At 46.0% G+C, this 24,568-nt stretch overlaps 1 protein-coding gene across 2 annotated transcripts in view; it reads left to right on the top strand.

Annotated features, from left to right (window-relative positions):
* The window catches only part of bcas2 (BCAS2 pre-mRNA processing factor), a 58,872-nt gene extending 37,998 nt beyond the window's left edge, over positions 1-20,874 (top strand). For both annotated transcript variants that reach the window (XM_072480568.1, XM_072480567.1), the window contains 2 exons: positions 5,559-5,639; positions 20,573-20,874. In XM_072480568.1, coding sequence (XP_072336669.1) covers positions 5,559-5,639; positions 20,573-20,699 — 208 coding nt within the window. In that variant the 3' untranslated portion in view covers positions 20,700-20,874. The remainder of the gene's footprint in view (positions 1-5,558; positions 5,640-20,572) is intronic.
* Positions 20,875-24,568: the final 3,694 nt, after the last annotated feature.

Genomic DNA, 24,568 nt, shown 5'->3' with positions numbered 1-24,568 from the left:
TAAATCTTTCCTCGTCATCTGATTATTCAGTACCATTTTCCCTACAATTGAATCTGTTTCCAGCATACTCTTGTAGTGCATTCCAAATCCTAACCACTTGCTGTGTTTTTTTTTAAAAATGTTTCCTCGTGTCTCATATTCTATTTAGCTTAAGTCAATATCTTCTTGGTTCTTGACCCTTGTGCCATGGGAACAGTTTCTCTAGTCTATTTATAACCCTCCTGATTTTGAACAGGTCTCTCAAATCTATCCTCAGGAGCTTCTCTGCAAAGAAAACAGCCCCAGCTTCTCCATTCTACTCTCTTAGCACAATTCCTTATTCCCTCAAATCAATCTTTAAAATCTTTTCTGCACTCTCTCTCAAGCCTTCATATCCTTCCAAAAGTATTGGGGCTCTAATCTAATAAAGGCTGTTGCACCTCAAACTTGGTCAACTAGAATTAAAAACTCTCAAATTAGTGTACAACAATCTCCCAAAGTTACCCCAAAAGTATTAAAACACCACCATTAAGGGAACCGGAAGTAGAGAGTGCCAAAACTCTTGTTCCACAAAAGATATCAAAACTCAGCTTGGACCTAAATACCAACTATTAAGAGGTGAGGTGATCATACTCTCTCTTTAAGGATCGCGATATCCTCTCTGGGTCCCGGACCCAGGGCACGCCTTCTTAAGATGGTTATTCCTGCAGGTTGTCGCTTCTGAAGTCTTTGTCTCTCCTTTTGTACAGATCTTGCTCGTGCTTCCAGTCATGCACTCGCACTCACAGGACAGCATTAATCAATCAATGTCCTGGGTCACGAATGCTCGAAGAGTCATGATTCTATCGGGTCGTAATTCTCTTCGGAGCACGACACATGGGCCTCTTTAATTACTGTCTGCCCGCAGCATAGCAACACCCATTGTCCAACCAGCTCCTGTGCTCACTGTTGCTTATGCTGATACAGATTTAGCATTTATAACCATCAAGCTCTGCTGGTGTCTTTACGAATACCCATCAGACTACAAAGCAAAACCAGTGTTTTATAAAGGCTCACTGTAATTTACCTGTTTTTGCATTTTATGCCTCTAATGATAAAGGCCAGGATCCTGTATTAACCACATTCTCAACCAGCCTTGTCACATCCAACAATTTTGCACATGTACTCCCAGGTCTCTATCTCCTGCACGCTCTTTAGAATTGTTGCTTTCTTTATTTTGTTGCACCTCATCATTCTTCCTATAAAAATGAGTCACTTCATACTTCTTTTGCATTAAATTTCAAGTCACATATATATCCAGTCATTCCACCAGCCTATGTTCTTTTAAAATCTTTCAATATCCCCTTTTCAGTCCCTAATCAGCCCATTCCTCCTGTCTATAGAAGCCTTTTGGTTTTCCTCTTGTCAGCTGCCTGTCTCATACTCTTGATTTTCGCATTTCTCTTTCATTTTCTCCTGAATTTTTTATATTCAGCCTGGTTTTGACTTGTATTATCAATCTGGCATCTGTCGTATACACCCCCTTTCTCCTTCATCTTACACTTTTTGTTGAAGGAGCTTTTTTTTTTGTAATGTAGGAAATGAGCAGCGAGTTTTCACACTGCACTTCCAAATGGCAATGTGATAATGACCCAATAATCTGTTTCTGCAAAGTTCTTTTTTTTGTAAATTTAAAGTACCCAATTATTTTTTTTTCCAATTAATGGGCAATTTAGCATCGCCAATCCACCTAACCTGCACATCTTTGGGTTGTGAGGGTGAAACCCACGCAGACATGGGGAGAATGTGCAAACTCCACACGGACGGACAGTGACCCAGGGCCGGGATTCGAACCCGGGTCCTCAGCGCTGTAGTTCCAGTGCTAACCACTGCGCCACATGCCGCCCTGTTTCTGCAAAGTTGACAGGGATAAATATTGGCCAGGTAGTGAGGATAGCACCCCTGCTGCTCTTCAAAATAGTGCAATAGGATCTCTTCCATCCACCCGAATGGCCAGATAGGACTTTGATTTAATGTCTCATCCAGAAGACAGCATCTCCAACATTGCAGCCCTCCCGCAGTGGTGCACTGGAGTGTCCCCCTTGAGTGTTATGCTCAAATCCTGGAGTGGGTCTTGAATTCACAACCTTCTGACTAGGAAGTGTGAATACTGCTGAGTTGTGGCTGACCCTTTCACATTTTGATGGGATGAGAGTTTCCAGAAATCTGTCTGATTCTCAATATCCACGCATTCTGTGAAATTTTACCACCTGTTCCTTGATAAATGGTTGTGAAAATGCATAACCTTCAGGGTATTCAGCATACTGCTGTGCTCAATCTGCACTTAAGTCTTAGTCTCTGACATTGCTTGTAAGCATGGAATTGTGTTCATCTTTCTGTAGTGACAGAATAACCCAAACAAAAGTGGCAAAGATATCACAGATAATTGAGCTGAGCTGTGGAAGATGGCACCAAAAAGTTTATTTAAAACATTTTCAAAAACTCCTCATTCCTGAGTTTCATTTAGGTTTTGAATTTGAGCTTGGAAATGCATTGTGGTACTGTTTTCCCCCACGCATGCATGAAAGAAATGCAATGGAAAATATGTCTTTAAGTTTGGAGCAGCACAGTGGGTAGCACTGTGGCTTCACTGCGCCAGGGACCCAGGTTTGATTCCCAGTTTGGGTCACTGCCTGTGCAGAGTTTGCACGTTCTCCCTGTGTCTGTGTGGGTTTCCTCCGGGTGCTCTGGTTTCCTCCCACAAGTCCCGAAAGACGTACTATTAGGTAATTTGGACATTCTGAATTCTCCCTCAGTGTACCTGAACAGGTGCCGGAATGTGGCGACTAGGGGCTTTCCACAGTAACTCCATTGCAGTGTTAATGTATGCCTACTTGTGACAATAAAGATTATTATTATTAACCCATTTCTTGGTGTTGCTGATGTGACCCAAATTGAAATGTTTTTCCTTCCTAAAATCTATGATTACCAGTTATAGTGTGAATTTGAAGCACAGCCTGGTATTCCCCTATAGCTATTTGGCGATCAAATTGATTGAACTCTTTTTGACTTGCATCGCGTCACAGTGGAGAAGCCAAGTAAAAGACCAATTGTCCCTTCCCTCCAGATCAATTAACCTGTCTGTAAACCTCACAACCATGCTGACAGTCCTTTTGAAATTTTGTGGTATCTGGACAGATGTTGAGGAAAAGCTCTTCTATCTGCATGGTCATAGATCTTGAAAATAATGGCCAAGAAAAAAAATCACTAAAACCTTATCATTCCTTCATCTTTGCACATGATTTTTCTTCCAGGACTGAAGGTAATGAACATACTTGGGTACAATGTTGTATGTGACCTCCAGTATGTCACCCACGTGGCCATTGTTCACATTCAAGCACAGTTGCTGGGACCAGCAGACTGCTCACCATTGAGAATTCTCACAGGCCAGCCCCAGCTTGTCCTCTCCCTATGTTCATCCATGAATTTCCTGAGAGTCATTGAATCGTGTTACAATCCTGCTAGAGATCATTAATGTTTAAAGAAGAAATCTGAACACCCATCAATTAACTGACAAAACTACACCACAAGATTTTGTGAAACAAAGCAACCTTTTATTGAGTATCAATAATAATTAAAAGTAAGCACTATTAACTTAATGCTGTAGCTTTTAAAGACTTGCTATAAACTCAGTTTTACTTTTTACTTCGTTTCTTCCCCCCTGCCACAAGAATTCCTTTATCTTATGAAATCTTGGAGGTCATTCACTTTCCCTGGGATCAGCCCAAAAGGTATATCGCAGTTCTCCAGAGTTCACTGATTTCTCTTGAGCGTTCCAGCTATTCTCCAGGTCCATGGGTCCTTTCATTAGATTCTGGCAAAGAAACCCTCAATTTCCTTTTAAAACATTGATTCTGGATTCCACAGCTCCAGCACAGACCTCCCTGTGACGTCTGGGCTGTTTTAATATCAGAAAACATCTGTGATTTTGAGAGGTCCATTGCTATGGTTTCGAACTGCAACCAAGCTGATTACTTCCAGAATTACAACTGTAATATGGTTCACTGGCTTTCAGAGTACTGCTGTAGATTTCCTACTTTGGCTTCCAACTATACAGATCTATTAGGATACTGGTCCAGACCCCAACTTGTGTTAGGACACCGGACGAGAGCTCCAAACTAATTTTTATATGTGTAAAACTGAGGAAATGATACTTCACCCCAGGAGTAATGACTCTGGCCAATATGTATCTTTTATGCTAAAACAGACTTTAATTTAAATGCATAATTAACCACATTAACATCAAAGAAATAGCTTTACAATAAACGGTTTAATGAAAGCAAAAACCTGAACTTGCTATCTACCCCTGTCACTGATTCCAATTAAGCAATCCAATTCAGCTCAAATGTCACTTAGTTAACAAAACAGGTCACTTGCTTAGCTGTGTAGAGACTTTTGGAGAACAATCCTTTCAAGAGCAGATCAATACACTTCTGCTCAACCTAACTGCATTTGGCAAAACTGGTGTTCAATTTAAAACCCAGTAACCAACTGCAAAACTACAGAGAGACCTGTCTCCTCTCATTACTTTCATCTGTATCCCACCAATGACCTGCTTAGCTAGGACTAAATACAATCCCTCATTAAATTTATCTACTCCTCAGGGAATCTCCAGCAATATTACAATATCCCATTAACCCTTTATCTGTAATCAAGCAAATGGTTGGAATGAATGATTACCTCACCTTTTACAACTTAATTACAGCTTTAGTAGACAGACTGCCTGTATGTATTTTAAACAGCGTTTCTAATATTTACTACCACAAATATGAAATATAATATGACAGTTTCTACATTAATCACAAATTTATAATTTTTCCCCATGTCAACTTGTCTTTTATTGCATACCTGCTCCCATTCGCTGGTGGCGTCATTGGTAATCGATCTAGCATTTACCTTATTTCAGGCTAACTTTATCTCTTAACTTCTGCTACAAGCTAAATAAGACCAAAGCTGACAATTTTTTCGCTGCTTTCCAAACATAGTCTTGCCCACTGACTATACCCCAACTGAATTCCGAGAGAAGCTCCACAAAGAATCTCACTAAGATCCACCCTTCTCCATGAAGATATGACACACACCATCTGTTCCCAGGTAGAATGCAAATTGACTACTTCTTTTAAATTCCCGAGCTTTACTTCTGGGAAACTACATGAATAACTTGTATCTTTTACCGGAATAACTGCAGACATCATGTCTCCAGTTCTTTAGCTAAGCCTTTTATGACTCTCATCCTTTTATCTTGACTTTATTCAGTAAACACAAGTTACCTTTTTGAATTGTAATTATCCTAAGTCTGTGTTGTTTGTCAGCCTCTAGAAGTTTCCAGAGTATTTTTCCCACAATCTATATTTAAAATTCAATTTCTAAAACTTCCACCTTTCAAACAAATGAACCATGACTGGTATATGTAACGGTAGTGGTCAAGCATGAAAACTCTTTGATTCTTCCTTCATTCTCTGAGGAACATGATGTTTGTTTTATTTATGTTGTAAACCACCTGATTGTGTATACATCTGACATTCTGTTTGATGATTCAGGAAACAGATTCAAGACCTGAACTGGCTGAGGAAAAATGACCAGCTCGCTGCTGGCAGTAAACTACGAGAAATGGAATCCAAGTGAGTGAATTAACATCAAACTACGGAATTTGCTATATTGGTTGATTGGGCAATGAGGAGTGGATATTACATATTTGTTTTTCAGTTCAGAAGGTGTTAGCCAGCCAATAACCACATCAATCTGATTCCCTTTCAGATCTCTAGATGACTAACCTAATTTCACAACAAAAGGTTACAAGTGTGTGTACATCCTATTTTCAAATAGCAAATGGATATTTTGGCATTGACCGAGGCGATATACAATCTTTTAAAATCTGAAATTAAAAGAAGTATTGTTTTGGACTCCACGTTCTCTCCTCAGACATTTCCAAACCTGCTGAGTTTTCCCAGCACTTGATTTTTATTTGAGATCTCCAGCATGTGCAGTATTTTGCTTTTTATGCAAATCTGAAAATTGACCTGAAGAGACAGGGAGGTGGTGGGGTAGTGGTATTGTCACAGGTAGTAATCCAGAGACCGGATAGTGCCCTGGGGACCTGGGTTCAAATCCCACCATGGCACATGGGAAATTTTAATTCACTAAAAGAAAATCTAGAATTAAGTGTTATGATGACCATGAAAACATTGTCAATTGTCCCAAAAACCCATCTGGTTCTCGAGTGTCCTTTTTTTTGTTTTTTTTGTTGAGGAAATAAATCTGCCATTCTTTCCTGGTCTGGCCTATAATATGACTCCAGGTCCCCAGCATCGCCCTCTGAAATGGCCTAGCAAGCCACTCCGTTCAAAGCCAATTAGGGGTGGACAATGAAATGCTGGCCCAGCCAGCCACCCCTGAATGGATAAAAAGAAAAAGACATTACATCAAATTTTTGCAATGGGGTTTGCCATTTCTGTGGAATCAATCCTAAGAGCACAATTTTTTAAAAATCACTGCAAGGTTTGGTCTCCCAATCAGGGGCCTTTGTGTTCTTGGTTTCTGCACTGTATGCTGTTCGTCACTCAGAAGCCGGCAGCCCAGAATCCGGGGCTGGCCACCTGATGAGGATTGGTTTCTTGGTTTTCGAAAAGTAACATTTTGAGTGTTTGTGGAGAGTTTTTCTGCAGTATTCGTTAGCTTTCAGGGATAGAACAGTTCCAATGATACTCAAATAGGTTTTAAAATTTCACATCAGGGCACCAGTCCTTTTTTAGCTGGAGTCCGATAGACCAAGACCTTAAACGTGTAGATGGATATAAAATGTTAAATGTCACGAGTAAATTGCCAGGAAGCTAGAGCATCGGCCACGGTTGCTATTGGGAAGGTTCAGCATCGATTCCAAAAATGTTTCATCCATCCTAGAGTCTGATCATGTTGTCCAACCTCTAACCCTAGGCCATATATTCCCATGGACTAACAATCTGTTTCTTACTGCCCAGACTCCTCTGGTCTATTTGTGTTTATATTCCTCATTTGCTGAATTGTGTTGATCTGGAGGTTAGAAAAGACTAGATTTAGTACTGATTTTCTTGTTGGATAGAGAAACGGAGGTTTAGAGCAGTGAAGGTTAATGGGGAGACTAAGAGGGATGTTCAGCATTGAGGGGTTTGAAAGGAGTAAGGAGAAACAGTTTTACAGTGGAAGGAGGCTCAATCGCCAGATTTGACTGGATTTGTTTATTGTCACGTGTACCGAGCTACAGTGAAAAATATTTTTCTGCGAGCAGCTCAAACAGATCATTTAGTACATGAAGGGAAAAGAAAATACATAATAGGGCAACACTAGGTACACAATGTAAATACATAGACACCGAGCAAATTTGATTCCGAGGTGGATGAGTTTTTAAATGCAGCGAGTTATGATCTTAGACCATTAGACAGAGGAGCAGAATTAGGCCACTCGGCCCATCAAGTGTGCTCCGCTATTCAATCATGGCTGATATTTTTCTCTTCTCCCATTCTCCTTGCCTTCTCCCCATAACCCCTGATCCCCTTCTTAATCAAGAACCTATCTATCATTTTCTCAAAGACACTCTGACTTAGCCTCCACAGCCTTATGCGGCAATGCGTTCCATAGATTCACCACCCTCTGGCTGAAGAAATTCCTCCGCATCTCTGTTTTAAAGTACCGTTCCTTCAGTCTGAGGCTGTGCTCCCTGGGTCTAGTTTTTCCTACTCGTGGAAACATCCTCTCCACATCCACTCTATCTAGGCCTCTCCGTATCCTGTAAGTTTCCTCATCCTTCTAAACTCCAACGAATACAGACCCAGAGTCCTCAACCGTTCCTCATAGGCAGCGTGGTAGTGCTAGGCAGTGCGGCTAGCACAGTTGCTTCACAGCTCCAGAGTCCCTGGTTCGATTCCAGGCTTGGGTCACTGTGCGGAGTCTGCACGTTCTCACCGTGTCTGCGTGGGTTTCCTCCAGGTGCTCAAGTTTCCTCCCACAGTCCAAAGATGTGCAGGTTAGGTGGATTGGCCATGCTAAATTGCCCTTGATGTCCAGAAAAGGGTAAGTGGGTTACGGGGATAGGATGGAGGTATTGGCTTGGGTAGGGTGCTCTTTCCAAGAGCTGGTGCAGACTCGATGGGTCAAATGGCCTCCTTCTGCACTTTAAATTCTATGATTCTTAATGGAGACATTTTAAAGCAAGTCCAGCATTCATAACAGAACCTTTGGATATGGGAATTGGTCAGTGAGTTGAGGTAGAAGATCAGCTCTGATATTGAACATCAGCTCTGATACTGAACAATCGAGGGTCTGTATGTTCTACTCCTATTTCTATTTAATTTCTTTAAGTGTCAAAATCCTGTTTTTATTAACACTGGAAAATTAATGCAGAATTATAACCAGTGGCACTCGGGTGAAAAAGCTGAATCTTTAAGGCTAACCCTTTACTGACACATCAATCAGATGGTTCACAGCCAGTATCACAGTAACTGGGATAGTAACACTAATTAACTGTACAAGGTGCGAATGAACAGCGCGGGGTCCATCTGCATTTTGAGCAGGGACTCGCACAGCTGCTGTAAATTGACACACCATTGCACAGTGGATTAATTAAAAGTCAAGAGACATTAAATGCTTCCAGGCTCAATGGAAAAGGGAATGGAAGGGTAGGGTAGCTAGATCAAAATGAACTTGGAGGAGGAAAGAGCACAGTTAGGTTAAAAGAACGAGGGAGAGGAGAGTTAGATTAAACAACTGGGAGAATGGAGACGGCAAATATATAACCCGAGGGAGGGAAGAGAATATATAACCAGGGTACAGGAACATGTTTCTGGTTGTTTTAAAATACTAAGAAAACATTGGTGATGTTGTTCCTCATGTATGGACATTGTGTATCCGACTGCGACTTGGTACTGGATCTTCCTAACCATATAATCGCCCAATTTCAGCAATGAGCTGTGCAAGAGCCGAACATCAGAAGCTGGTGCCAGTAGTGTAGTTTTCATGAATATATAAGTGGTTTTAACTGTTCTCCAGATGCTTCTGGATTTACTGCCCATGTGATAAATATTCAAACCATCTCTGAACTGTGTGCTGAATATCAGCAGTTTTATAGACTTCAACAGGCGCTATCGGCCATCAGCAATATTTTAATTCTAGGAGTATATAACACATCGAATTTTAAATGACTCCAAAGGCCTGATTTTCATACTGGATCCAGATGTCTAGCCAACTTCAACTTTGTAGTGGTAATTCAATGTTTTATTTTTCTATACCCCTCCACTACATAGCCTTTATGATATGCTTATTATCCTTCATGGGTACAAATGCATTGCATGTTGCTTGAAAAAACAATAAAGTACTATATTCCAATGGAGAAGCAGAGAACTCTATGTTTTTCAACCAACACAGTACATTGTGCATCCTTTACACAATATTATAACAACACAAATAACAATGACCTATTTTATAAACAAAAAAAAAAATGAATAAATAATAAATAACAAAAATGAAAACTAGCCCTAATTGGCAACTGCCTTGTCACAAGTAACACTCTCCAAAGATATCATTTAACAGTCCAATATATAATTATCTGTAGCAACGACCTATACATACTATACAGTATATATTAACAACCCTGAGAGTCCTTCTGGTTCCTCCCCCCCCCCCCCCCCCCCCCCGGATCCTGGGCTGCTGCTGCTGCCTTCTTTTTCCCATTCCGTCTATCTTTCTGTGAGGTATTCGACGAACGGTTGCCACCGCCTGGTGAACCCTTGAGCCGACCCCCTTAGGACGAACTTAATCCGCTCTAGCTTTATAAACCCCGCCATGTCATTTATCCAGGTCTCCACCCCCGGGGGCTTGGCTTCTTTCCACATTAGCAATATCCTGCGCCGGGCTACTAGGGACGCAAAGGCCAAAACATCGGCCTCTCTCGCCTCCTGCACTCCCGGCTCTTGTGCAACCCCAAATATAGCCAACCCCCAGCTTGGTTCGACCCGGACTCCTACTACTTTTGAAAGCACCTTTGTCACCCCCATCCAAAACCTCTCTAGTGCCGGGCATGACCAAAACATAGGGGTATGATTCGCTGGGCTTCTCGAGCACCTCGCACACCTATCCTCCACCTCAAAAAATTTACTGAGCCGTGCTCCAGTCATATGTGCCCTGTGTAATACCTTAAACTGAATCAGGCTTAGCCTGGCACACGAGGACGACTAGTTTACCCTGCTTAGGGCATCTGCCCACAGCCCCTCCTCGATCTCCTCCCCCAGCTCTTCTTCCCATTTCCCTTTTTGTTCATCTACCATAGTCTCCCCTTCGTCCCTCATTTCCCTATATATATCTGACACCTTACCATCCCCCACCCATGTCTTTGAGATCACTCTGTCCTGCACCTCTTGTGTCGGGAGCTGCGGGAATTCCCTCACCTGTTGCCTCGCAAAAGCCCTCAGTTGCATATACCTGAATGCATTCCCTTGGGGCAACCCATATTTCTCGGTCAGCGCTCCCAGACTCGCGAACTTCCCATCTACAAACAGATCTTTCAGTTGCGTTATTCCTGCTCTTTGCCACATTCCATATCCCCCATCCATTCCCCCCGGGGCAAACCTGTGGTTGTTTCTTATCGGGGACCCCCCCAAGGCTCCAGTCTTTCCCCTATGCCGTCTCCACTGTCCCCAAATCTTCAGTGTAGCCACCACCACCGGGCTTGTGGTGTAGTTCCTCGGTGAGAACGGCAATGGGGCTGTCACCATAGCCTGTAGGCTAGTCCCCCTACAGGACGCCCTCTCTAATCTCTTCCACGCCGCTCCCTCCTCCTCTCCCATCCACTTACTCACCATTGAAATATTAGCGGCCCAATAATACTCACTTAGGCTCGGTAGTGCCAGCCCCCCCCTATCCCTGCTACGCTGTAAGAATCCCTTCCTCACTCTCGGGGTCTTCCCGGCCCACACAAAACCCATGATGCTCTTTTCAATCCTTTTAAAAAAAGCCTTCGTGATCACCACCGGGAGGCACTGAAACACAAAGAGGAATCTCGGGAGGACCACCACCTTAACCGCCTGCACCCTCCCTGCCATTGACAGGGATACCATATCCCATCTCTTGAAATCCTCCTCCATCTGTTCCACCAACCGCGTTAAAATTAACCTATGCAATGTGCCCCAATTCTTAGCTATCTGGATCCCCAGGTAACGAAAGTCCCTTGTTACCTTCCTCAACGGTAGGTCCTCTATTTCTCTACTCTGCTCCCCTGGATGCACCACAAACAACTCACTTTTCCCCATGTTCAATTTATACCCTGAAAAATCCCCAAACTCCCCAAGTATCCGCATTATTTCTGGCATCCCCTCCGCCGGGTCCGCCACGTATAGTAGCAAATCGTCCGCATACAAAGATACCCGGTGCTCTTCTCCTCCCCTAAGTACTCCCCTCCACTTCTTGGAACCCCTCAACGCTATCGCCAGGGGCTCAATCGCCAGTGCAAACAATAATGGGGACAGAGGGCATCCCTGCCTTGTCCCTCTATGGAGCCGAAAATATGCAGATCCCCGTCCATTCGTGACCACGCTCGCCACTGGGGCCCTATACAACAGCTGCACCCATCTAACATACCCCTCTCCAAAGCCAAATCTCCTCAACACCTCCCACAAATAATCCCACTCCACTCTATCAAATGCTTTCTCGGCATCCATCGCCACTACTATCTCCGTTTCTCCCTCTGGTGGGGCCATCATCATTACCCCTAACAACCTCCGTATATTCGTGTTCAGCTGTCTCCCCTTCACAAACCCAGTTTGGTCCTCGTGGACCACCCCCGGGACACATTCCTCTATTCTCATTGCCATTACCTTGGCCAGGACCTTGGCATCTACATTTAGGAGGGAAATAGGTCTATAGGACCCGCATTGTAGCGGGTCCTTTTCCTTCTTTAAGAGAAGCGATATCGTTGCTTCAGACATAGTCGGGGGCAGTTGTCCCCTTTCCTTTGCCTCATTAAAGGTCCTCGTCAGTACCGGGGCGAGCAAGTCCACATATTTTCTATAGAATTCGACTGGGAATCCATCCGGTCCCGGGGCCTTTCCCTCCTGCATGCTCCTAATTCCTTTCACCACTTCTTCTACCTCGATCTGTGCTCCCAGTCCCACTCTTTCCTGCTCTTCCACCTTGGGAAATTCCAGCCGATCCAAGAAGCCCATCATTCTCTCCCTCCCATCCGGGGGTTGAGCTTCATATAATTTTTTATAAAATGTCTTGAACACTCCATTCACTCTCTCCGCTCCCCGCTCCATCTCTCCTTCCTCATCCCTCACTCCCCCTATTTCCCTCGCTGCTCCCCTTTTCCTCAATTGGTGTGCCAGCAACCTGCTCGCCTTCTCCCCATATTCGTACTGTACACCCTGTGCCTTCCTCCATTGTGCCTCTGCAGTGCCTGTAGTCAGCAAGTCAAATTCTACATGTAGCCTTTGCCTTTCCCTGTACAGTCCCTCCTCCGGTGCTTCCGCATATTGTCTGTCCACCCTCAAAAGTTCTTGCAGCAACCGCTCCCGTTCCTTACTCTCCTGCTTCCCTTTATGTGCCCTTATTGATATCAGCTCCCCTCTAACCACCGCCTTCAATGCCTCCCAGACCACTCCCACCTGGACCTCCCCATTATCATTGAGTTCCAAGTACTTTTCAATGCACCCCCTCACCCTTAGACACACCCCCTCATCTGCCATTAGTCCCATGTCCATTCTCCAGGGTGGGCGCCCTCCTGTTTCCTCCCCTATCTCCAAGTCCACCCAGTGTGGAGCGTGATCCGAAATGGCTATAGCTGTATACTCCGTTCCCCTCACCTTCGGGATCAATGCCCTACCCAGCACAAAAAAGTCTATTCGCGAGTAGACTTTATGGACATAGGAGAAAAACGAGAACTCCTTACTCCTAGGTCTGCTAAATCTCCACGGGTCTACACCTCCCATCTGCTCCATAAAATCTTTAAGTACCTTGGCTGCTGCCGGCCTCCTTCCGGTCCTGGACTTCGACCTATCCAGCCCTGGTTCCAACGCCGTATTAAAATCTCCCCCCATTATCAGCTTTCCCATCTCTCGGTCCGGAATGCGTCCGAGCATCCGCCTCATAAAATTGGCATCATCCCAGTTCGGGGCATATACGTTTACCAAAACCACCGTCTCCCCCTGTAGTTTGCCACTCACCATCACGTATCTGCCCCCGTTATCCGCCACTATAGTCTTTGCCTCGAACATTACCCGCTTCCCCACTAATATAGCCACCCCCCCTGTTTTTCGCATCTAGCCCCGAATGGAACACCTGCCCCACCCATCCTTTGCGTAGCCTAACCTGGTCTATCAGTTTCAGGTGCGTTTCCTGTAACATAACCACATCTGCCTTAAGTTTCTTAAGGTGTGCGAGTACCCGTGCCCTCTATCGGCCCGTTCAGCCCTCTCACGTTCCACGTGATCAGCCGAGTTGGGGGGCTTCCTACCCCCACCCCACCCCTTGTCGATTAGCCATCACCTTTTTCCAGCTCCTCACCCGGTTCCCACGCAGCTGTATCTCCCCCAGGCGGTGCCCCCCCCGCCCATCCTCTCCCATACCAGCTCCCCCCTCTCCCCAGCAGCAGCAACCCAGTAATTCCCCCCCCCCCCCCCCCCCCCCCCGCTAGATCCCCCACTAGCGTAATTACTCCCCCCATGTTGCTCCCAGAAGTCAGCAAACTCTGGCTGACCTCGGCTTCCCCCCGTGACCTCGGCTCGCACCGTGCGACGCCCCCTCCTTCCTGCTTCTCTATTCCCGCCATGATTATCATAGCGCGGGAACCAAGCCCGTGCTTCTCCCTTGGCCCCGCCCCCAATGGCCAACGCCCCATCTCCTCCACCTCCCCTCCTCCCCCATCACCACCTGTGGGAGAGAGAAAAGTTACCACATCGCAGGATTAGTACATAAAACCCCTCTTTGCCCCCCACATTCGCCCCACCACTTTGTTCGAACGTTCTTTTTAATAACCCGCTCATTCCAGTTTTTCTTCCACAATAAAAGTCCACGCTTCATCCGCCGTCTCAAAGTAGTGGTGCCTCCCTCGATTATGTGACCCACAGTCTTGCCGGTTGCAGCATTCCAAATTTTATCTTTTTATAAAGCACCGCCTTGGCCCGATTAAAGCTCGCCCTCCTTCTCGCCACCTCCGCACTCCAGTCTTGATTAACGCGGATCACCGCGTTCTCCCATTTACTGCTCCGAGTTTTCTTCGCCCATCTAAGGACCATTTCTCTATCCTTAAAACGGAGGAATCTCACCACTATGGCTCTGGGAATTTCTCCTGCTCTCGGTCCTCGCGCCATCACTCGGTATGCTCCCTCCACCTCCAACGGACCCGCCGGGGCCTCCGCTCCCATTAACGAGTGCAGCATCGTGCTCACATATGCCCCGACGTCCGCTCCCTCCACACCTTCAGGAAGACCAAGAATCCTCAGGTTGTTCCTCCTTGCGTTGTTTTCCAGTGCCTCCAACCTTTCCACACATCGTTTCTGATGTGCCTCCTGCGTCTCCGTCTTCACCCTGTATATCGTCCTCATTCTCGGCTGCCTTTGCCTTCACGACCCGAAGCTCCTGCTCCTGGGCCTTTTGTTCCTCCTTTAGCCCTTCGATCGCCTGTAGTATCGGGGCCAACAGCTCTTTCTTCATTTCCTTTTTGAGCTCTTCCACACAGCATTTCAAGAACTCTTGTTGTTCAGGGCCCCATGTTAAACTGCCACCTTCCGACGCCATCTTGGTTTTTGCTTGCCTTCCTTGCCGCTTTTCTAAAGGATCCACTGCAATCTGGCCACTCTCTCCTCCTTTTTCCATCCGTATCCAGGGTGGATTCCCTTCTGGTTTACCGCACAGTGTTTTTAGCCGTCAAAATTGCCGTTGGGGCTCCTATCAAGAGCCCAAAAGTCCGTTTCACAGGGAGCTGCCGAAACGTGCGACTTAGCTGGTCATCGCCGCACCCGGAAGTTCCAGAGAACTCTATGTTAAGCAATACTTTGACAGAATCCTCCTGGACCTATGTAGACAAGTTTAAAGGCAGGGCAGGGAGTAAACATGGACATTAAGGCTCTGATAAGCTTTCAGCTCTGGCGACCTTTTAACTATTTCTCTCTCCACAGATGCTGCCAGACTGCTGAACTTTTCAGCATTTTCTAGTTTTATTATAGGTTGAGGTGTTGAGTTAGCATGCCAATGGGTTCCCACTTCCGAGTGATCTTGCAGGAGGCTGGTGATCAATGGCAGAGACTACCCACCTGGTAGTGATGGATAGCCATTGTTGGTCAATTAAGGGCCTAATGGGTGGAAGGCGGAGGGTTCTGCCAGGATCTTCCAAGCAAATTGTGGCTGAGTGTCGACCCTGGCAGCTCCATGGAAGCGACCTCTCCCAGCAGAAGTTACAAGTACATAACATAGGAGCAGGAGTAGATCATTCGGCTTGTTGAGCTTGCTGCGGCATTCAAGACGCCTTTCATTCCCACTCTCCATATCCATTGATCCGCCTAAGACAACAAGAATCTGCCTTAAATATATTCAACGATGGAGCATCCACAACTGTACTGCAACACGGGTGGCATGGCGGTGCAGTGGTTAGCACTGTTGCCTCTGGGCACTGAACCCAAGTTCGATCCTGGCCCCGGGTCACTGCCCATGTGGAGTTTGCACATTCGCGTGGGTCTCACCCTCTCAACCCAGAAATTTCTTCACTCGGCGGATTGAGAGAATTTGCTTCTCTACCCCAGAGTTTTTCCGATGTTCAGTCATTGCATATATTAATTCAAGACTAAGACGATCGAGTTTTGTACTCTAAATTAGAGTACCCAATTCATTTTTTCCAATTAAGGGACAATATAACGGGACAATTTAACGTGACCAATCACCTACTCTGCACATCTTTTGGTTGTGAGGGCGGAACCCACGCAAACACAGGGAGAATGTACAAACTCCACACGGACAGTGACACATAGCTAGGGTCGAACCTGAGACATTGGTGCTGTGAAAGTGTTAACCACTGCGCCACCATGCTGCCCAGACTCTAATATTATGATGACCGTAGAGACCAAACTATTTCAGAGAGGAATTTCTGACAGATGGGAGTAACAGAAGGGCTTGATTTCACACAAACTTTTACTACAACAAGCAAACTAAAATAAACATAATTTAAAACATTACTTAACAGGCAACTGATGAATTAAACTAAAGAAAAGATTCTTTTGCATTAACTAATTAACACAATTAAGATGCTGTGCACTACACGTCTAGTAGATGTGTAGCATTACAAAAATAAGTCTCAGTCACTCCCAGCTCACCAACAGGCTCACTTCTCCTTGCTGCTCCAGGTCAAACCTTCCAGTGTCCATTGCAAGTCCTACTCAGCTTGCCTCTTCCAGGTCCATCTTTCATCCGTAAAGCCTACCTTGGCGAGTCCTTGTTCCTTACATCTCCCAAATTAGTTTGTTCTGTTCCCTGCCTTACAACCAGAAAACAAATCCTCTCTAACATCTTGCTTGTTAGCTAACACAAAATGGCAGTTAGCTGCTTGCTTCTCCACACAACAGTCATTGTTCTTTCTCTCTCCAGGAGTCTCAAAGCAGCTGCTCACATCAATGTGTGGAAATTGACTTCAATAGGTTTCTTGCTTGAGTTTCTTTCCCATGGAATCCAAACTACAAAGGCACTTCTCCGAGCTGGGCTGCTTCCCGATTTCTCAGTTTTACTTTTGTGGGTGGCACGGTGGTTGGCACTGTTGCCTCACAGCTCCAGGGTCCTGGGTTCAATTCCGGCTTGGGGTAATTTACCCCTGTGTGGAGTTTGCACTTTCTCCCTGTGTCTGCATGGGTTTCCTCCGGGTGCTCTGGTTTCCTACCACAGTCCAAAGATGTGCAGGTTAGGTGGATTAGAACATAGAACGATACAGCGCAGTACAGGCCCTTCGGCCCACGATGTTGCACCGACATGGGAAGTCAAAAAACAAAAGCCATCTAACCTACACTATGCCATTATCATCCATATGTTTATCCAATAAACTTTTAAATGCCCTCAATGTTGGCGAGTTCACTACTGTTGCAGGTAGGGCATTCCACGGCCTCACCACTCTTTGTGTAAAGAACCTACCTCTGACCTCTGTCCTATATCTATTACCCCTCAGTTTAAGGCTATGTCCCCTCGTGCCAGCCATTTCCATCCGTGGGAGAAGGCTCTCGCTGTCCACCCTATCTAACCCCCTGATCATTTTGTATGCCTCTACTAAGTCTCCTCTTAACCTTCTTCTCTCTAACGAAAACAACCTCCAGTCCATCAGCCTTTCCTCATAAGATTTTCCCTCCATACCAGGCAACATCCTGGTAAATCTCCTCTGCACCCGTTCCAAAGCTTCCACGTCCTTCCTATAGTGAGGTGACCAGAACTGTACGCAATACTCCAAATGCGGCCGTACCAGAGTTTTGTACAGCTGCAACATGACCTCATGACTCCGGAACTTAATCCCTCTACCAATAAAGGCCAACACTCTATAGGCCTTCTTCACAACCCTATCAACCTGGGTGGCAACTTTCAGGGATCTATGTACATGGACACCGAGATCCCTCTGCTCATCCACACTTCCAAGAATTTTACCATTAGCCAAATATTCCGCATTCCTGTTATTCCTTCCAAAGTGAATCACCTCACACTTCTCTACATTAAACTCCATTTGCCCACCTCTCAGCCCAGCTCTGCAGCTTATCTATGTCCCTCTGTAACCTGCAACATCCTTCCGCATTGTCGACAACACCACCGACTTTAGTGTCGTCTGCAAATTTACTCACCCGCCCTTCTGCGCCCTCCTCTAGGGCGTTTATAAAAATGACAAACAGCATCGGCCCCAGAACAGATCCTTGTGGTACGCCACTTGTAACTGAACTCCATTCTGAACATTTCCCATCAACCACCACCCTCTGTCTTCTTTCAGCTAGCCAATTTCTGATCCACATCTCTAAATCACCCTCCATCCCCAGCCCCCGTATTTTCTGCAATAGCCTACCGTGGGGAACCTTATCAAACGCTTTGCTGAAATCCATATACACCACATCAACTGCTCTACCCTCATCTACCTGTTCAGTCACCTTCTCAAAGAACTCGATAAGGTTTGTGAGGCATGACCTACCCTTCACAAAGCCATGCTGACTATCCTTAATCATATTATTCCTATCTAGATGATTATAAATCTTGTCTCTTATAATCCCCTCCAAGACTTTACCCACAACAGATGTGAGGCTCACCGGTCTATAGTTGCCGGGGTTGTCTCTACTCCCATTCTTGAACAAAGGAACCACATTTGCTATCCTCCAGTCCTCTGGCACTATTCCTGTAACCAATGATGACATAAAAATCAAAGCCAAAGGCTCAGCAATCTCTTCCCTGGCTTCCCAGAGAATCCTAGGATAAATCCCATCAGGCCCCGGGGACTTATCTATTTTCAGCCTGTCCAGAATTGCCAACACCTCTTCCCTACGTACCTCAATGCCATCTATTCTAATAGCCTGGGTCTCAGCATTCTCCTCCACAACATTCTCTTTTTCCTGAGTGAATACTGACAAAATATTCATTTAGTATCTCGCCTATCTCTTTAGACTCCACACACAACTTCCCATCCCTGTCCTTGACTGGCCCTACTCTTACCCTAGTCATTCTTTTATTCCTGACGTACCTATAGAAAGCTTTTGGGTTTTCCTTGATCCTACCTGCCAAATACTTCTCATGTCCCCTCCTTGCTCGTCTTAGCTCTCTCTTTAGATCCTTCCTCGCTACCTTGTAACTATCAAGCGCCCCAACTGAAACTTCACACCTCATCTTCACATAGGCCTCCTTCTTCCTCTTAACAAGAGATTCCACTTCTTTGGTAAACCACGGTTCCCTCACTTGATGCCTTCCTCCCTGCCTGACCGGTACGTACTTATCAAGAACACGCAGTAGCTGTTCCTTGAACAAGCTCCACATATCCAGTGTGCCCAACACTTGCAGCCTACTTCTCCAACCTACCCCTCCCAAGTCATGTCTAATGGCATTATAATTGCCCTTCCCCCAGCTATAACTCTTGCCCTGCGGGGTATACTTATCCCTTTCTATCACTAACGTAAACGTCACCGAATTGTGGTCACTGTCCCCAAAGTGCTCTCCTACCTCCAAATCCAACACCTGGCCTGGTTCATTACCCAAAACCAAATCCAATGTGGCCTCGCCTCTTGTTGGCCTGCCAACATATTGTGGCAGGAAACCCTCCTGCACACATTGTACAAAAAAACGACCCATCTAATGTACTCGAACTATATCTTTTCCAGTCAATATTTGGAAAGTTAAAGTCTCCCATAATAACTACCCTGTTACTTTCGCTCTTATCCAGAATCATCTTCGCCATCCTTTCCTCTACATCCCTAGAACTATTTGGAGGCCTATAGAAAACTCCGAACAGGGTGACCTCTCCTTTCCTGTTTCTAACTTCAGCCCATACTACCTCGGAAGAAGAGTCCCCATCTAGCATCCTCTCCGCCACCGTAATACTGTTCTTGACTAGCAGCGCCACACCTCCCCCTCTTTTGCCTCCTTCTCTGAGCTTACTAAAACACCTAAACCCCGGAACCTGCAACAACCATTTCTGTCCCTGCTCTATCCATGTCTCCGAAATGGCCACAACATCGAAGTCCCAGGTACCAACCCATGCTGCCAGTTCCCCTACCTTATTTCGTATACTCCTGGCATTGAAGTAGACACACTTCAAACCACCTACCTGAACACTGGCCCCCTCCTGCGAAGTCAAATCTGTGCTCCTGACCTCTATACTCTCAATCTCCCGTACCCTAAAACTACAATCCAGGTTCCCATGCCCCTGCTGCATTAGTTTAGATTGGCCATTAGATTGGCCACATTAAATTGCCCATGGATTCAGATAATGGGTGTCATCAGGGGACAAATGTACTAGGTTTGAGCTTTCTGTAAATAAATGTAATTTAAAGCCAGTCTTAAATCTAGTTGGGTTGGTTACTGGGTTACAGGGATAGGATGGAGGCATGGGCTTAAGTAGGGTGCTCTTTCCAAGAGCTGGGTGCCGACTCGATGGATCGAATGGCCTCCTTCTGCACTGAAAATTCTATGATTCTTCATGGGGACATTTTAAAACAAGTCCAGCATTCATAACCGAACCTTGGGATATGGGGATCAGTCAGTGAGTTGAGGTAGAAGATCAGCTTTGATATTGAACATCAGCTCTGATATTGAACAATGGAGCAGGCTCGAGGGGCTATATGCCCTCCTTCTATTTCTATTTAATTTCTTGTCAAAAATCCTAATCCTGAAAATGATATGAAATTGGTTCATTTGGTTTTGCACATGCTGAAGAATGGATTCGGATAATGGGCGTCATCAGGTGACAAATGTACTAGGTTTGAGCTTTCTGTAAATAAATGTAATTTAAAGCCAGTCTTAAATCTAGTGCTAACAATAAATGTTCTCATTTTGGCCATTTGAGCAATTAACAGTGCTCTTCACTTTGCTGTTTCAGCTGGGTCGCGTTGGTCAGCAAGAACTATGAGATTGAGAGAGCAATTGTCCAGCTCGAAAGTGAAATAAACAAAATGAAACAAGCACAAGGGGATGAGAACAAAGAAAACATTCGGCAAGACTTCTGAGGATGCAAAAGAAATTACATACCCCGCCCTTTTGTTCCGAGAACATTGTCTCCATAAGTGGACTGCACTCCTGTTTGTATACTAGTTGCAATAATGCAGGCAGGCTTTTCTGTTTAAGAAAATGTCAGTGTTGTATTTATAGTTGCATATTTACAAATAAAATGGTTAAAGTTAAGTGTGCATATTATTTGTTTCTCCTTTGGGTTAAGTTTCTGGATGTTCAGTGGAGTTGGGATTTTCTTTGATCAACAAGGATCATCATCCTCTCACCCTGCATACATAAACCCCTCGACGAAGCATGATCAGCAATCTCTGTATAGCTTGTCCTCTTCCCCATAAGTACATCGAGCAACCCCAACACTTGCTGAGACATGAAGATCATTGATAACCAAGGGTCAGGGGACATTAGGACTAATAAGGTCCAGTGAGCTGTCCAGCGAGCCAATCATTCTGACAGATTAAAAGTATGCTCTATATACTTGTGAAGTCTATTCCCTATTGATAAACCCATCACCAATACAGTGGAGTTAGCTCAGTAAACTGCTGGGCATTTAGTGCCTCAAACTGCTGCTCGACACTTGTCACTTGACCAAATTGGAACTGCACCATGGACTCCTGTTCCTGCGGTGAGCTGTGATAAGCTTTCTGCACTGCATACAGATTCCTGACAAGCTAGATCTCTTGGGACCATCTGAGCCATTGCCTTCTTGAAGTTGAAGTCTTAGATCAACACTCTCTGCGTGGCAGGCTTTTAACCGGAGTATTGACGTTGGGAACGGTTTTTCTCTATGGAGTAATTGTTTATTGTCTCAGCTAAATCAACAGTTTGTTCCAGCCCAATTGCATGCCCTATTCAATCAAGGCCACTTGCAAGCTTTATTTTTATGAATTTAAGATCCTGCCTAAGCAAATTGTTTGTTTTCAGGTAATTTGATTGTCAATTATCTGGTGCACGTTGTAGAATGTTTCCTATCCTTACTGGCACTTTTACTGTGAGTTGGAGAACACTGCAGCTCATTGCTTAAAGCTTGTGACAGCATCAATCTGGCAATACATTCTAAATTGAAACACCAAGGAAAGAAGGGCCACAAAATGCAAAGCAGCACCAGTCGAAAAGAAGAAAAACTTGCCCTTTTTCTGACCCCAAAGACTCAAATCTCTTGAATTTTGTGCAGCTCTGATTTTATTTGCTCCATCGCTGGTGGCTATTTTGTCAGCTGTCTTGGTCCCAGCTTTTGTGTTTTATCCATAAACGTCTCTGCCTCGCCCTCCTTTTAAGATGATTTTTACAAACCTACCCTTCTGATGTTTTTCTGTCCTTTTTTTAAAAAAAAAAATGTTTATTAAGAATTTTTAAACAAAATTTTCAACCATACAAACAAACCCCCCCCCCCCCCCCCCCCGTAACAAAAAGAGAAGAAAAACTCGCATAGCAAGACATAAACATGGCAAATCAATATGATAACAGAACTTTGTACATTGGATTCCTCCCGTACATATCAGTTTTCCGGATCATTTATGCATCTTCTTGTTCAGATGACCCCCGGGAAAAAAAACCTTCCCTGTCCCTCCCTCTTCCCCCCCAGAAAGAGATGTCCCCACCCTGGGTTGCTGCTGCTGTCGACCGAACCCCATCTAACGCTCCGCGAGATAGTCTAAGAATGGTTGCCACCGCCTGGAGAACCCCTGCACAGACCCCCTCAGGGCAAACTTTATCCTCTCCAACTTGAGAAACCCTGCCATATCATTTATCCAGGCTTCCACACTGGGGGGCTTCGCATCTTTCCACACTAACAAGATCCTTTGCCGGGCTACCAGGGACGCAAAGGCCAGAATGCCGGCCTCTTTTGCCTCCTGCACTCCCGGCTCGTCCGCTACTCCAAATAGTGCTAGCCCCCAACTTGGCTTGACCTGGACTTTCAGCACCTTGGATATTGTTCTCGCAACTCCCCTCCAGAACCCATCCAGTGCCGGGCATAACCAAAACATATAGACGTGGTTCGCCGGGCTTCCTGAGCACCTCCCGCATCTGTCCTCCACCCCAAAGAAGCCTTGCCCCCGTCATATGCGCTCTGTGAACAACCTTAAATTGTATCAGGCTAAGCCTGGCACACGAGGAAGAGGAATTAATCCTACTTGGGGCATCAGCCCACAGACCCTCCTCAATCTCCTCCCCCAGCTTCTCTTCCCATTTACCCTTCAGCTCCTCTACCAAAGCTTCCCCCTCTTCTTTCATCTCCTGGTATATCGCTGACACCTTGCCCTCTCCGATCCATATGCCCGAAATCACCCTGTCTTGAATCCCCTGTGCCGAGAGCAGTGGGAATTCCCTCACCTGCCGCCTCACAAACGCCCTCACTTGCATGTACCTGAAGGCGTTTCCTGGGGGTAGTCCAAATTTCTCCTCCAGCGCCCCTAAGCTCGCAAACGTCCCATCGATGAACAGGTCCCCCATTCTTCTAATCCCTGCCCGATGCCAGCTCTGAAATCCCCCGTCCATCCTTCCTGGGACAAACCGATGGTTATCCCTGATCGGGGACCACATCGATGCTCCCATCACACCCCTGTGTCGGCTCCACTGGCCGCAGATCTTTAGCGTTGCCGCCACCACTGGACTCGTGGTGTACCTTGTCCGCGAGAGCGGCAGCGGTGCCGTCACCAGCGCCCCCAGGCTCGTTCCTTTGCAGGACGCCATCTCCAACCTCTTCCATGCCGCCCCCTCTCCCTCCATCACCCACTTACGGATCATCGTCACATTGGCTGCCCAGTAGTAGCCACCGAGATTCGGCAACGCCAGCCCTCCTCGATCTCTACTACGCTCTAGGAACCCCCTCCTTACCCTCGGAATCTTACTCGCCCACACAAAACCCATAATGCTCCTGCCTACCTTCTTAAAAAAGGCCTTGGTGATCACAATTGGAAGGCATTGGAATACAAAAAGAAACCTCGGGAGGACCACCATTTTAATTGACTGTACCCTGCCCGCTAACGAGAGTGGCAACCTGTCCCACCTTTTAAAGTCCTCCTCCATCTGCTCCACCAGCCGTGTCAAATTAAGTTTGTGCAGGACCCCCCAGCTCCTAGCTACCTGGATCCCCAAGTATTAGCAGCTCCTTTCCGCCCTCAACGGTAGGTCGTCTATCCCTCTTCGCTGATCCCCCGGATGCACCACAAAGAGCTCACTCTTCCCCACATTGAGCTTGTAGCCCAAGAAGTCCCCAAACTCCCTTAGGATCTGCATGACCGCCACCATCCCCTCCACTGGGTCCGCCACATACAGCAACAGGTCATCTGCATACAGCGACACTCAATGCTCCTCTCCCCCTCGGACCAGCCCCCTCCATTTCCTGCACTCCCTCAGTGCCATGGCCAAAGGTTCAATTGCTAATGCAGACGACAGGGGGCACCCCTGACTCATCCCTCGATACAGCCGGAAGTACTCCGACCTCTGCTGATTCGTAACTACACTTGCCACCGGGGCTCTATATAGGAGCTTGACCCAGCTAATGAACCCTCCCCCGAACCCAAACCTCCGCAACACTTCCCAGAGACACTCCCACTCTACTCGGTCAAAGGCCTTCTCCGCGTCCATGGCTGCCACTATCTCCGCTTCTCCCTCCACCGATGGCATCATAATCCCATTTAGGAGCCTCCGCACATTGGTATTTAGCTGCCTGCCCTTTACAAATCCCGCCTGGTCTTCGTGAATCACCCCCGGGACACAGTCCTCAATCCTCGTAGCCAACACCTTTGCCAGCAATTTAGCATCTACATTGAGGAGCGAGATCGGCCTATACGACCCGCATTGCAGTGGGTCCTTATCCCGCTTCAGGATCAAAGAGATTGTCGCCTCCGACATTGTCGGGGGC

The sequence above is a fragment of the Scyliorhinus torazame genome, chromosome 17 (genome assembly GCF_047496885.1).
Source record: "Scyliorhinus torazame isolate Kashiwa2021f chromosome 17, sScyTor2.1, whole genome shotgun sequence".
Classification (NCBI taxonomy): domain Eukaryota; kingdom Metazoa; phylum Chordata; class Chondrichthyes; order Carcharhiniformes; family Scyliorhinidae; genus Scyliorhinus; species Scyliorhinus torazame.
This window is presented reverse-complemented; position numbering and strand designations above follow the sequence as displayed.